Here is a 14,505-nt window from a genome sequence, read left to right on the forward strand (position 1 = left end):
TATTTGTAGCTTTGAGCACACCTTTGAGGTGTACACAGAGGGAGAACGGCTGTACCTGTTTGGGCTGGAGAATGCAGAGCTGGCTCATGAGTGGGTCAAGTGCATTGCCAAGGTAGGCCTGGGTTAGGAGGGCAGGCGTGTGATGGAGGCAGGGCGGGCCCTCTGGCTGAACCCCATGAACTCCAGTTCTTCCATCTCTGATGGAGAAGGAGCCAGGCGTGGGTATAACAGACTCAGGACAGACCTCTCAGATCAACGGCAATGCAGATGTAGCCCTCTGGTACCTAATGGATATTTGTTATGAGGAACATGTTTGGGAGGGTCATTGTTTGCAGGTGTGCAATTAGGCTAGATGGGAAGGCAGGGAGGCTACAGAAGAGAGGGCTGCCTTAGAGACAAGAGTCAAGAGCCAGCCCTCTTGTGCTTTGAGAGCCTGGGGCTTCATTCCTCATTGGCTCATTTGATGAGCTCTCAATACCTTCTGAGGATCAGTGCCCAGGGCCCGGAGGACCCGAGTGTACCAGTGCTCTGTTGTTCCAGTGGGAGTGCGGCAGACAGGCTGAGTCTAGACACTATGGTAGCAGATGGTGAAGTATATGGACACTGGGAACACAGAGAAGGACACATCCAAATGGGTACAGAGGACATGGTCCCAAAGTCCTCTGTCACTGTGCTATGCTCTGCCTTGGGAAGGAGGAAGTAGTTAGAGGGAAAAGAGCCCTTGCCCACAGGGTGTCTCCAGCAGGCTGTGCTGTGCTTACATGCTCTCTCCACTATTTCCCCCCCGACTAGGCGTTCGTGCCTCCCCTGGCTGAGGACCTGCTAGCCCGGGACTTTGAACGTCTTGGGCGCCTACCCTGTAAAGCTGGCCTGAGCCTTCAGCAGGCTCAGGAAGGCTGGTTTGCCTTGACTGGCTCTGAGCTCCGGGCTGTCTTCCCAGAGGGGCCCTGGGAAGAGCCGCTGCAGCTCCGGAAACTGCAAGAGCTTTGTATGTGGACCTTTGCTTAGTTCCCCAATCTCTAGGATCCCTTGTCCCAGCCCTGCCCCACCCCCACCCCCCACCCCCACCCCCTACCCCCCAATCCCCTAGTCCTTGTCTGGAAGTCTGAGTTCTATTATGGCCTGAGCAGATGATCCAGCCTCCCCTCCATATCCTCTCCTGTCCTTGAAGTACATCTCAGCAGCCCTTTAGGTTGGTGGGTGGAATCTAAGGGTGAGACCCAGACAGCCTCAGGAGGGAGCAGTGTATGGGTCATGAATAAGGCCTGGGCCTCACCTTGGCTGGCCCCTCCATAGCTATCCAAGGAGACAGCGAGAACCAAGTGCTGGTGCTGGTGGAGCGGAGGAGGTGAGCCTTGGCTTCCCTGAGGATCCTGGAGAAGCCTGAGGGCAGGTGGGATACAGGGGCAGGCAGGTGGGACAGTGACTATCTCTGCTCCAGGACACTGTACATCCAGGGTGAGCGGCGGCTGGACTTCATGGCTTGGCTAGGGGTCATCCAGAAAGCAGCAGCCAGCTTGGGAGACACACTATCAGAACAACAGCTTGGGGACTCGGACATCCCAGTGATTGTGTACCGCTGTGTGGACTACATCACGCAGTGTGGTGAGCCCAGCCTCCAAGTCCCAGCCACCCCTCTTCTCTAGTGATACCCAGACCCCAGTGCCCAGGATCCCTCTAAAGAGTGGTTTAACTCCCTCCCCAGGCTTGACCTCAGAGGGTATCTATCGAAAGTGTGGTCAGACCTCCAAGACTCAGAGACTGCTAGACAGCCTCCGGCAGGACGCACGCTCTGTGCACCTAAAGGAGGGAGAACAGCACGTGGACGACGTCTCCTCTGCACTCAAACGCTTCCTCAGGGACCTGCCCGATGGGCTCTTCACGCGTGCGCAGCGCCTGGCCTGGCTGGAGGCCTCTGGTGGGTCCTGCTGCCTGCATCCAGCCCCATCCACCCTACCTACCTCAGGATGTCCCCATCGTACCCTGGGCAAGGCTTGCCCCAGCTCCTCCACCTATTCTGCTTCTAGGTCCTCTAGTCACTATAGAGAGGGAGATGCTCAGAGGTGGAGAGTAGAGCACTCCCTGTCCTGATAGGTGTCTGTGAATGATGCCTCCATCCTGAGAGGCAAAGCTGTTGGGAGGGGGCATTGGTGGCCAGTTTCTAACCCAGTCCATCTCTCCCCCACACACACCCAGAGATCGAGGATGAGGAAGAAAAGATCTCCAGGTATCGAGAGCTCTTGGTGCATCTGCCCCCTGTCAACCGGGCCACTGTGAAGGCCCTTATCAGCCATCTGTACTGGTGAGGGCCGTGCCAGAGTGAGGCTCTGGGGAGATGGGGGTCGGGGGAGGTTCTTCTACTCCCAACCTGGCTCACTGCCCTCTCCTGGGAAACAGGTGGGTCTGGGGACCACCCAATGATTGCCCTGATCTTGGACGTTGTATCTTAGCTTACGTCCTTCAGGGTAAAGGGGAGAATGAGGTATTTGTCAGTTTTGGGCCAGGTTACTGAGGCCAAATCTTGCTCCCCAGCTCTGTGCCTTGCCAGGATGTGAAATGTTTCCCTTTCACTCCTTAAAGTGCGGTCTACTCTGACCTCTTTGACCTCAGTCCCTTGGCTAGTCTTGCGCCTGATGGGAACTAGGGAGGTGGCTGGGAAGCTCTGGACCAGGCTCTTTAATTATCAGTTACCTGTCTTTCCAGTGTACAGTGCTTCTCAGACACAAACCAAATGAACACACACAACCTGGCTATCGTGTTTGGGCCTACACTCTTCCAGACAGACGGGCAGGACTACAAGGCCGGCAAGGTGGTGGAAGACCTCATCAACCACTACGTGGTGGTGTTCAGTGTGCGTCCCAGCTGGGATTGGGGGTGAGGGGAGGGGTGGGCAAGGCTAAGCCTCTCAGATGGCAGTGACAGCTGACCCTCCCCAGGTGGACGAGGAGGAGCTGAGGAAGCAGAGGGAGGAAGTCACGGCCATCGTGAAGATGCGAGTGGCTGGCACTGCCAGTGGGACCCAGGTGCAGGCCAGGGTTTGGGAAGGCTTGGGCTGGTTGCCAGCTCTGCTCCCAGACCTGTAGCTGAGCCCCATCTCTCCTGCAGCATGCTGGCGACTTCATCTGCACAGTCTACCTGGAGGAGAAGAAGGTGGAGACTGAACAGCATGTTAAGGTGGGGGCTGTTGAGCCAGGCTGTACCAGGGCAGACATAGTCACTTAGAGATGTGTGAGGTTCCCCAAAGACCTCTTTGCATCTCGGGGCTCAGAGGACCTGATGAGGAATGGGTTTGGGGGCCAAATTACAGGAGATTGTGGCCACATAGAAGCTGGAGATGCATTTGGGACTGGCTGATCTTGTGGGTCTGTGCAGATCCCAGCATCCATGACTGCAGAGGAGCTTACTCTGGAGATTCTGGACCGCCGCAATGTGAGCATCAGGGAGAAGGACTACTGGACTTGCTTTGAGGTCAACGAGAAGGAGGAGGCAGGTAGGTGGCCATGGGCTGCCTTTAGCCCAACCATCATTTCTCCCGCTCCCTGCCGTTTGGGAGCCAGAGGTTCTAGATGACACTTTTTGCTGGCTCACGGATGAAAATTGTGGTCTCCATGCTGGTGGTGACTGGCAGCTGGCAGGTCTGGGTGACAGTGCCATCCAGGTGTCAGAATGGTGTTGCTTGCGGAAGGGACAATGCTGAATTCAATGACAGGATTGTAGAATGATACTATTGGGGTAAAGAGGGTGGTGGATAGTGATCATGCAAGCAGGTGGCTGTGATGGGGGAGCCTGGCTGTGGTGGTGAGTGGCCAGTTGGGGCCTTGTATGGTTGAGGGAGCCATGTTGAGGTGAGAGGTGGGGATGTTGCTGATGCAAGCGTCAGCTGTTTTTGTTGAGTGTCAGTTGCTAGACTGAGGACCCAGGCAGTGGTTAGTCTAGTAAGGGACAGAGATGCTAATACCATGATCACTCTAGGAAATAGACAACTCCCTTGGTGTTAGTTAACTGCTTTAAAGGAAAGGCCCATGTCGTCAGCAGAACCTATGATATGGTCCTGGGTTCTGCCTTTTCTCTCGGAGTATCCAGATACCAACCGTACACTGGCTCGGAGAGGACAGAGTGAAGTTCAGAAGAGGTGGGGTCTGCGGTCTGCCTCTTCCCTTCGGAGTGTCAGATGAGCAGTCTGGGCCGAGCAGGGTGTTGGCCTGGTTGGGAGTGAGTTAGGGCAGAGCTTCTTCAAAGATCTTAGTGTTAAGGCTCTTTTAGATGCAGGCCTTCTCCGACTATCTTTAATGAAGTAGCTCTCTAAGAAGATCTTAGCTTGTTTATATTTTTTATTGGGGGTGCATCTGAACTTTATTTGGGGGTGAACCAAGTGTTATATAGTTTGGGGGGGTGAGAATATCCAAGATGCGAAAAAGTCACTGGCTGAGAGCTAAGATACTAAGATACCTCATTAGCCTGGAGAGGTGGTCTAGGTGCTGTTATATGATTGGCTGACTGCCTGTGACCACCTGATTGGGGGTCGCTTGGTTACAAGCTCTGAGACAGGCACGAAAACAGGGAAGGAGTTAGGCAGTCTCAGGATGAGATTCTAGTATCAGTTTTTTGAGATTTCCGGGGTTTGGACACCCTCTGCCTCACCCAGTCCATGCCAATTCCTCTGGTGGCATGGTCCACATGCCTGCCCTACACTATGCAGGGCTGATGGCTTTGGAGTGCCTTAGCCTGCTGTGAGGAAGAGTAAGGGCTACTTGGTAAAGACAGGACAAGTGATCCCAGAAACAAGACCAGCTCCAGCACCAGGCTGGGCCTTCCACGGCCCGAGGAAACCCAGGGTAGAATTGGAGGTGGAGTCAGCCACCCAGGGCCTGGTGGGGCTGCGGGGCCATGGGAGGGCTAGTAACAGGGCTTTGGGAAGATGATGTTTGCTGCTAGATTGGGAATGTTTGACAGGTAGAGTACATGCTAGAGGCCATTTGACGGTCAGACTGTGCGGGACAAGTACAGATTTGACCCACAAGTGTGGAAGGAGCCGGAGTATTTCTAATCTGAGCACAGGCAGTGTTTGTTGGGGACACCTGGGTGACAGTATAGCGTTGGTTTTGGCTATGAGCAGGTATGACAAGTCAGAAGCTAGCTTATAGGAAGGGTGATCATGATGGTGGTGTGTCACCATGCTAGTGGACGCTGAGCTGTGTAGGTGACATGTGTCCATTTGCTTGCCCTTGGTGGTACTAAGTGGTGTGGACCCAGTGACAGTGGTGTGGCCTCTCCACAGAGCGCCCGCTGCACTTTGCAGAGAAGGTGCTGCCCATTGTCCATGGGCTGGGCATAGACAGCCATCTGGTGGTGAAGAAGTACCAGTCCATGGAGGCCATGCTGTTGTACTTGGGTAAGTGGCGTCTCGGGGAAGGGGATGTGGGGTGGATAGGTACCTCCATCTACAAGCAGGGTGGGAGCTGGTGGCAACAGGACAGAGCAGGTCAGGTGGAGGAAACTGGGGGGCCTCCATGGGGAGGCTGGGACATGAGGTGGGGCACTGGAGTCTGTAGGTTGGGCAGTGTAACCCATGCCCACTCTGGACCTCCCTTAGCCAGCCGTGTGGGTGACACCAAGCATGGTATGATGAAGTTCCGTGAAGACCGCAGCCTCCTGGGTCTGGGGCTACCTTCGGGTGGCTTCCACGATCGCTACTTCATTCTCAACAGCAGCTGCCTACGGCTCTACAAGGAGGTCCGGGTAAGCCCTGTGATGGACATTAGTATCTCCTTTGTGCTCAGACACTCACACGCAAGCATTGTCCTTGGTCTGCAGGAGCGAGGTCCTTGTCTGAGGGTCTCGGCAGCACCATGACTGATGATAACTGTATATTCTCCTGCCGGGACCCTGAGTAGCCACTCAAAGCCTCTATCCACGTGAGGCCTTACGTGAGGCCAGGACATCATACACATGCTCCCATGTTTCCCTGTGCCTGTGGCTTATCACACTCTCATAAGAATGTGTCTGTTCCATGGCATCTATTTTGAGTTGTGCCCAATCCTGCTCCGCCCCTTCCTAGGACACAGCCCTCCTGACCTACTCTACCCCCATGCCCAGTGGTCTCCTAGACCACACTCCTTGGCACTCCATTCTTCTGTACACAGATGCCCTGCCATCCCCCTCTCCCTTGCCCTTCACACCACTACACAATGTCCTGGCTCTAGACTGGGATGATGCCCTCCATAACCCTGCTCCTCTATCAAACAGAGCCAGAGGCCGTGGAGCGGGGCCCCTGAGACCGTGAGTAGCTGTGGGCCAGCTGCCAGCTGCCTTCCTTACACTACCTGGGGCCAGGCGAGCAGGGTAGAGCTTGAAGACACCATCAGGGCTCCCAGTTCTCTCCAAGCATGGCTCCCTGTTTTCCTACCAAGTCACTGGCCCCTACCCTGACCCAAGATCTTTTTCTCAATATAGGGTCCCTTGTTGGTGTGATGCTAGAATTTTTCGTAGTGCTCAGAGAAGTTTTGGAGGCAGTATTAGAGACCCAAGTGTGGGTTAGGACTGGTTCATCTCCTCTTACTGTCAGAGCTCCCCACCTTCCAAACCTAGACAGAGTGCTGGGGCTGTCCTTGACCCTGTTGGGACACAAGGCTGTAAGACATTCTCTCTCACGGGTGGCTGTGCTTTCCCAGCCTCCCTAGCTGGTGGCCCAGCCTTCCTTGGCCACTCCTGAGAGACCCTCCATGTGCCTCTTAGGGCTGCCCAGCCTGGCTCTAATGTCTGGAGGTTGCCTCTGGCTCAGGTTCAGCTGAGAAGCACCGTCTGTGGTATACCGTGGGTACCACTTTTGCCACAGGGCACACAGAGTGTAGATGGTTCTGCAGGAGAGCAGTGGAGGCTCGATGCCAAGCACGGTGTTCTAGCGTGAGGTCCTTCAGTGACCCCGTCGTGGTCTCCAGCCCTTTCTTGCCTCTTGCATCTCCTGAGCATGTCTGAACAGATCTTGCTGGCTGCCATGGAAGATCAGATGGAGGGAGCAGCATCCCCATCTCCGTTTCTTTGTGCATTGTACCTCTGTTAATGCTGCCTGGACTCCTGGCAGGCACTCCCGTTTGTCCTTCCTCCTGTGGATCTCTCACTTCTGAACCTGCTTCTAGAATTTTCTCCCCCCTGGTCCTCCTTCTAGAGGCATTTCCTTAGACTCACGGAGCAGAGTGAGGCCACCTGTATAGGTAGAAGGGAAGGAGGGCACCTGAGGCACCCCAAAAGGCAGGTGCTAGGCATGGAGAGGTGGTCTGATGGTTACTGAGCAGGGCTTGGCATTTGTCCCTACTCCTCTCAGAGCAGGAAGTTACCTTTCCAAGGTGAGAAAGGGCCCAGGGACTTTCCCAAGGCTACTTTGCTCATGGCAGGCTAGGATGTAGGCCAGTGTTAGGGTTTGTCCTCTGTCTGGTGTCCTGGCAGTTTAGAGCTCCAGGGTATAGCAGGAAAGCTGCCAACTGTTAACAGGCAATGCTGTCATCTCGAGGCCACTGAAGTGTTGATGATTCTGACATCAGTTGGCTTATGGGGCCGCAGGAAAGAATATTTGAAATTAGAATAGTCTCATACCAAGGAGACTCTGTGGCCTCTCAGTCCCCATCCCAAGACCTCCTGCTGTTTAAGACTCTGGAGCACGTGAGAAAGGCATATTCTAGAAAAATCATGGTACTAGCATGAGGTACCTGAGTACTGAGCATAAATTTTATTTCTTGGACATCAGGGTACCAGAACCCTGAGCTGCTTGAAAATATAGTTCCTATATAGGAGTTAGTCTCTTCTCTGTGTTTCTGCCTACCCTTCCCCCACACTGTCCACCAGTCTCCTGCCCTGACAGGGACTGCCCAGGACCTTCTGCCTGACTTCTTCCAGCCCTTCCACATTCCATTGTCTTTGCAGGGGCCTCTCTTCTCCCAGCCTGCATCCTGTTCTGTCTATCTCCCATCCCTTCGCCCGTGTCCTAGTGTGCAGGCTGACTTTTTCAGTGCCTCAGCCTTGCCTCTGCCTGATGTGTGTGTGTGTGTGTGTGTGTGTGTGTGTGCGCACGCGCATGTGTGCACGTGTGTATATGTGTGTGTATGTGTGTGCACATGTATGTGTGTGTATGTGTGTGTGTGTGTATGGACGTGTGTGTGTGTATGTGTGTGTGTGTGAGGTCTTCCTCTCGGTGTTCTGCCCCCCCCCGTCCTGCCCCCCCCCCCAACCTTAGCTTTATTGTCCGTCCCACATCTTGATCCCCATTCTGCAGCCAGTGGTCTAGGCTGTTTGGGACATGTGATTATTGGGTGAGGTGCTCTATTTGAAGAGTTGGGGCTCCTTCATCCACCAGATCCACCAGGCCTTAGATCTTGACATGTTCTCTGGCCCACATCCCTGAGGTGACACAGAAGGACCCTCTAGTTCTGAGACAGATTATCCATTCTTCTCCTGTTAAGGAGCCATGCCTGGGGTGGCTGGGAGCAATGGTGGGGAGGGCTCGGTTTTGGAGCCTCAGTTGCAGTTGTAAGTACATCTCCCTCCCCTACCATCCTCTCTGGTACCTCTGATGGGTCCAGGGGAGCCTGGTAAGGGGAGGAAGGAAGCTAAGCAAATGGCTCCCACAACTGGAAGAAGTTCATTAACCTTCAAACAGTCTCTTCCTTGAGGGTCATTGCTCGTGTCCCCTCTGCTTTCGAGCCAGCCTGCTCCCACCAAGCCTAGACCCATATATGCAGAGGTGAGGGCCAGGCAAACATGTCAACAGTCTGGTTCCCCACTCTGGTCTATGGGTCTCTTGCTTCCTGCCTTAGACCATTGGGACTTCTCCCTCTGGCCTATCATGCAGAATACCATGCAAGCTTCAGTGTCAGCCATTGGCCTTCTGATGGGGCCAGATGCTAATGATGGCCGGTCCCCGAGCTTCCGTTCACACAGTCAACCCTGGAGCCTCCACAGGCAGGGGAAGGGAGCATGATGAGTGACTGAGACAAATGCAGACCCTAGTGGACAACCTTGAAGGCACTCTCACAGCCTGGGCCTGCCCCCGTGTGCTGTGGGGGGAAGTCAGGCCTGTGACTTCCAACCTGAGTCTCCAGTTTGACAAGCGGCAGGGTCTGGGAATCATTGCCCTGGAGCTCCCAGCTGGAGTGTCATCTTTGGGGACTGAGGGTTGACTGTCTGATGCTACTGTCATCTTTGGCTGGACAATGAACAGGGAGGGCTTTGGTGAGAAGGCTTCCTGGAGGAGGAGCCCTGTTCCAGAATGCCTGGGCGTTGGGGACGGGGGAGGGCAGTATGCCAGTGGAAGAGCTACTTCTGACTCTACCCACCTGACTGATGGAAGTGTCTCCCCCCACCCCCCAGAGTCACCGGCCTGAGAAGGAGTGGCCTGTCAAGAGCCTCAAAGTCTACCTGGGTGTAAAGAAGAAACTGCGGCCACCTACTTGGTAAGCCAGGACTGAGGTGCCAGGCCTATGGCTAGGATCTGTGACATCAAGAACTGACAGGAAGGCACAGCGGGGTTCAGAGCTTTATAGGGGATAGTGTAGTGGTTTTATAGTCGGGGTCCTCTCGGCTAGTAGCATCACCGAGACATACCTTAGAAGTACAGTCTTTCAGGTAACCCCTGAGCTTCCTGAGTTTGGGGTGCTGTAGTAGGGCTTGGGGCTCAGGGCTCAGTGTCTCCTCGAGCTGTCCAGGTAACAGAGTGAGTTTATGATTTGGGGGGTTGGTGTGTTTTATGTGTGTGGTGCAGGCCAGTGAGTGTCTGGGTGCATGTGCCTGTGTGTGCTCATGTGGAAGCCAGAGCAGGATTTAGGGTGTCTTCCTCTGTCACTCTCTGCCTTATTCTCTTGAGGCAGGGTGTCACTGAAGCTCACTGTTTCAGCTATAGGTGTCTGGTCAGTGTGCCCTGGGGGTCCACCTGCCTGTCTCCGCTCTCCAGTGCTGGGGTTACAGGCACCCACGGTTATGCCCAGCTTTTTATGTGGTTGCTAGGGATTTGAACTTAGAACCTCATGCTTGCAGAGCAAGCACTCTTATTAAGCGGTCTCTCTTAGCAAGTCGAAAAGCAATGCGTGCCACTGTGACTGTTAGGCACCGCAGTCGTGTGACTTGATTTGCTAACTTTCTCATCTGCTGGCTGTGCCAGGCTACCTCTGGTTCTTGGGTGGGCTTGGGCAGACATCAGCACAGTTGGATGGTTTTTTTTTTTGTTCTTCAGTGGTGAGGGTAGAACTCAGTAACTCAGGCAATGCTAGACACACGTACCACCCCCAGCTCAGGCCCTGCGTTCAGGTGGGGAGAGAAGGACACGGGCCCTAGTGTGCTGCACTGGGGGAAGCTTTGGCCCTTCCCTGCCCAGGCTTCTGGGCTCTGTCCCACAAATCTTTGCAAGTGCAAAGTGACCCCTTCTCTGGCTCTCCCTGCAGCTGGGGCTTCACGGTGGTGCACGAGACAGAAAAGCACGAGAAGCAGCAGTGGTAAGCCCTGGGCCCGGAGGGAGACAGGCAGGATTGGGGCCTCCCTCTCAGCCTATGAGGAGACAGGGAGGCAGAATGCTCGCTCTCCAAGGCCCTCGGCGGCAACCCGATCTGTGCCTTTTGCAGGTACCTCTGCTGTGACACGCAGATGGAACTTCGAGAGTGGTTTGCCACCTTCCTCTCTGTGCAGGTACCGGCTGCAGGGGGCTTCTCCAGAGGCTCCACCATGGAGAGTGGGGACAGCAGCAGAGAAATGGTGGCAGAGGAATTAGGTCTCTGGGCACAGGGATATTCACCTGGTGCAGAGTGGCTTCCAGGAAGAGGAAACAGCATATCCAAAGAAAAGGAAGGCTGCTTATGAAATACAGAATTTGATTTTTGTGTTCATGGTTCCACAGTGTTAGAGTCCCCATCATGGTGGGGAGCGTGGCAGTAGTCAGGCAGCCATGGTGCTGGAGGAGCTGAGACCTTATACCTCATCCATAAATGGAAAGGAGGGAGGGAGGGAGGGAGAGAGGGAGAGAGAAGAGAGAGAAGGAGGGAGAGAGAGAGAGAGAGGGAGGGGTGGGGAGAGGAAGGAGAGAGGGAGAGAGAGGGGAGGAGGAGAGAGGGAGAGAGAGAGGGAGGGAGAAAAGGAGAGAGAGGAAGGGAGAGAGGGAGGGAGGAATGGGAAGAGGAGGGAGGGAGGGAGGGAGAGGGATAGAAAGAGAGAGAGGGAGGGGGAGAAGGAGAGAGGGAGTGAGAGGGGGAGGGAGGGAGAAGAGAGAGAAAGAGAGGGAAGGAGGGAGAGAAGGAGTGAAAGAGGAAGGGAGCTAGAGGGAGGGAGAGAGGGAGGGAAGAGAAAGAGAGAGGGAGGGAAGGGAGGGAGAGAAGAAGAGAAAGAGAGAGGGAGGAAGGGAGAGAAGGAGAGAGAGAGAGGAGAGAGAACTGGAAATGACAAGAGCTTTTGAAACTTAAAAGCCTCATTCTCCAGTGCCACACCTCCTCCAACAAGGCCACACCTCCTAATCCTTCCCAAACAGTTCCATCAAGTGGGGACCAAGTATTCAAACATATGAGTGTCATTCCCATTCAAGCCACCACATTCACCACTTGCAAGGGGAGAAGCCATCAGTGCCGGAGGTTGGCCCTGATTGTAAGAACCTTGAGACCATGGTCAAGTGGCTGAACTAGACCTTGAGTTTCAAGTGAGTCCAAGCAGCGTGTAGGATTGAGCCTGAAGGGGGTCTCTCAGCTCCCTCAGCACCAGTGTACAGGGAACAGAGCCTGAAGGGCCACACCCACGGAGAAGTCACGCCAGAGACTGGTTAGACATGAAACACATGAGTTAGAACAGATGTTCAGCAGAATTCAGAACTGTGTAGGGAGAAGGAATTCAAAACTACCAGGGCTCTGGGCTCTGTTCCTGCTGCTGTTACATCCTTCTAATGCCGAGCTTCCTGGTGGTCAAGGACGAGATGAAAACGGTGGATTCTGTAGTTCTTGGTTGCTGGGAAGAGGAGGCACAATGCCTTTCGTTTTCTTGATGCTGAGTTCTTAGGGGAGGTTTGTGGATCTTGAGTAATCTAGTTGGCTGGGTTGTGCTGGGCTAGGGTCATCTGTGAACAGCTGCTTCTCATATCAGCCTCGATCAAAGCTGAAGGCGTTAGCTCAGATCCTAGCTGAAGGCTTTTCTGAGAAGGGGTGGGTGGAACTTGATGCTGCAAGCTGAGTTGTGGCCCAGACCCTAGCACTCCTTTCCTGGTTGTTCTCTAGCACGATGGCCTGGTGTGGCCCTCCGAGCCATCTCGAGTGTCCCGGGCAGTGCCTGAGGTCCGGATGGGCAGTGTATCGCTGATCCCTCTACGAGGCAGTGAAAATGAAATGCGCCGGAGTGTGGCAGCCTTCACTGCTGACCCCCTTTCCGTAAGTGTCTCTGGTTCATGTGGGCAAGGCTGGGTGGGACCTGGCTGGATGCCTGCCTGCACTTAACTGATTTCTCTGACAGCCCATCTAGTCTCTTCCCTAGGTTTCTGGGGCCCCTTTTGTCTAGCCTTGGAAACCCCAGCTGCTGATATTTCGGCATCTACTCCATTGCTGGCTGCTCCTTTTTACTTTCACAAAGCACTTATAGGATCTGGGCTTCTGTGCTCCCTACAGCTTCTCCGCCATGTCTGAGCACAGGAGTCGTTCTGACTCTGGGACACCATCACTGCCACCAGGAAGCTTTCCTGTTCAGACGCCCTCGTGCTCTGCGTGTTTGGTGTGAGCCAACAGAACACACGGGGAAGCCATACCCACATCCCATATCCTGACTGCAGCACAGGCTTCTTGGCTGGGCAGGAATGGGCTGGCAATGGGGATTTCCCAGGAGGGACCCTTCCTTTTCCTGCAGGCAAGCAATGCTCTTGACCTGGCTTGCTTACCTAGGGTCATGCTCTTTGAATCCGTGGAATTGGAAAGATGGACAGAAATCAGGAGCTGTGCAGGAGAAGGGTTTGGGGCCCCGCTGGGAGGGAGCCCACCCCCTTCCCACAGGCTCCCAAATGGAAAGGGTGACACTCTGAACGTACTCCCGGGGGTCTACAAGGGAGCTCGTGGGAAGCTTCTGCAGGGTGATTTCTGGACTTGGGGACATCAGCCCTCTTCTGGTGTGTGCTGGCAGGGAGGCCCAGGCTGTGGCTGTCTGCTATCCCTTCCCCACTTTGGATACTTTTTGATAATATAAATATATCTGTATATTTTACCCTATGGTGCTGAGGCCTGTGATGGTTTGTGGGCACTGGTGTCCTAGGCTAAGGGTACAGTTGGCTGTGAAGCCCAGAGGTGAATGCTGGGGCTTTGAAGCCAGGAGCCTGAGTCTACCCTCTGCATGTTTACTGAGCTATTTACCCTCCACTGTCCTGGCAGAGGCCTGGCCTGGCCCTGTACCTACTGTGCCACTGTACAGCCAGGCTATGGAATTTCTGATTCAGGACAAGGCAGACCCCAGCTAGTCTGAGTCCCGGTCCCTGCAACCATCTGAGCTGGGGCCTAGATCTGTGTTAGTGACCCCGGCACAGCTACTCAGAGCCTCGTGCTGGAGACACGAGGCCACAGTGCATACCACAAGCTTTGGAGGACTGTGAAGGGGGCTTTACCCTGGGCACTATGCGTGTGCTTCCAGAGTGGAGTCTGCCTCTCACATCACAGGGCATCGCCTTCAGAGGGAAGTGCTGACCTACAGAGGTCACCAGCTACTCAAAGACAGACTGGAGACTTCTGGGAAAGTGCTAAGCTTCTGCCTTCTCTGGAGTCTCATTGCCACCCTATCTCAAAGGCTTAGTGAGCAGACTTGCTGGTGTCCTGTCCTTAGCCTCGAAAGGGGCAGAGCAGAGCTGGATAAGACTGGGGTACCTGTGCCATCTGTGACCCCCCCATCACCTATAAAGCTCTGAACCCCGGCTGTGCCTTCCTGTCAGTTCTTGATGCCACAGGTCCTAGCCATAGGCCTGGCACCTCAGTCCTGGCTTACCAAGTAGGTGGCCCCAGTGGGGACCTGGATGTACACCTGGACATGTGTCCTGGGTGTTTGCCAGGAGACAGCACACGATCCTTGAGCTCTACTAACCTGTTGCACAAGCTACGGTCCCCATCCCTTTGTCCTATCTTCAGGGAGCTGCTCCAAGCCAAATTATCATGTCCTCCAGGCAGGACATGGCTAGAGGGCTTATGTGCCCAAGAGCTGCTTCCTCCCTGAACTTGATCTACTGTCCACCAACCCCAGAGACCAAGGAAGAGGGTACAACTAGAGGTGCCCTCTGCTGGTCTGGCACTGTCATTACTCTGGTTTAGGGATTAGCCAGAGGGGAGCTGCATTTGGCCACTAGGGGGCAGTCATGGACCACTCATAGTTGCAAATTTTGAGCAGGGTCTGTGTAACACCTCCTAACCCTCCCTACACCTGCAACACTTCCTCCCTCCCTCCTCTCCTTCCCCTCCCAGTGATATTCCTGGATCTGGCTTTGTTCTTCTGCCAGCTGGACCACTCAGCCCTGCCTCTGGCCAG

At 54.6% G+C, this 14,505-nt stretch overlaps 1 protein-coding gene across 16 annotated transcripts in view; it reads left to right on the plus strand.

Annotated features, from left to right (window-relative positions):
- Arap1 (ArfGAP with RhoGAP domain, ankyrin repeat and PH domain 1) overlaps positions 1-13,900 on the plus strand; it is a 64,666-nt gene extending 50,766 nt beyond the window's left edge. For 11 of the 16 annotated variants that reach the window (XM_006508186.4, XM_030242973.1, XM_030242974.1 and 8 more), the window contains 18 exons: positions 10-112; positions 793-988; positions 1,297-1,348; positions 1,442-1,605; positions 1,706-1,918; positions 2,197-2,302; positions 2,704-2,851; positions 2,937-3,023; positions 3,106-3,174; positions 3,373-3,490; positions 5,279-5,392; positions 5,594-5,739; positions 6,247-6,279; positions 9,361-9,443; positions 10,428-10,478; positions 10,605-10,668; positions 12,234-12,383; positions 12,618-13,208. In XM_006508186.4, the coding sequence (XP_006508249.1) occupies positions 10-112; positions 793-988; positions 1,297-1,348; positions 1,442-1,605; positions 1,706-1,918; positions 2,197-2,302; positions 2,704-2,851; positions 2,937-3,023; positions 3,106-3,174; positions 3,373-3,490; positions 5,279-5,392; positions 5,594-5,739; positions 6,247-6,279; positions 9,361-9,443; positions 10,428-10,478; positions 10,605-10,668; positions 12,234-12,383; positions 12,618-12,635 (1,915 nt within the window). In that variant the 3' untranslated portion in view covers positions 12,636-13,208. Of the gene's footprint in view, positions 1-9; positions 113-792; positions 989-1,296; positions 1,349-1,441; positions 1,606-1,705; positions 1,919-2,196; positions 2,303-2,703; positions 2,852-2,936; positions 3,024-3,105; positions 3,175-3,372; positions 3,491-5,278; positions 5,393-5,593; positions 5,740-6,246; positions 6,280-9,360; positions 9,444-10,427; positions 10,479-10,604; positions 10,669-12,233; positions 12,384-12,617 lie in introns of all 16 variants that reach the window. The other 5 variants (NM_001040111.1, NM_001040112.1, NM_027180.3 and 2 more) reach the window with 2 other exon arrangements.
- Positions 13,901-14,505: the final 605 nt, after the last annotated feature.

This window comes from Mus musculus, chromosome 7 (genome assembly GCF_000001635.26).
Source record: "Mus musculus strain C57BL/6J chromosome 7, GRCm38.p6 C57BL/6J".
Classification (NCBI taxonomy): domain Eukaryota; kingdom Metazoa; phylum Chordata; class Mammalia; order Rodentia; family Muridae; genus Mus; species Mus musculus.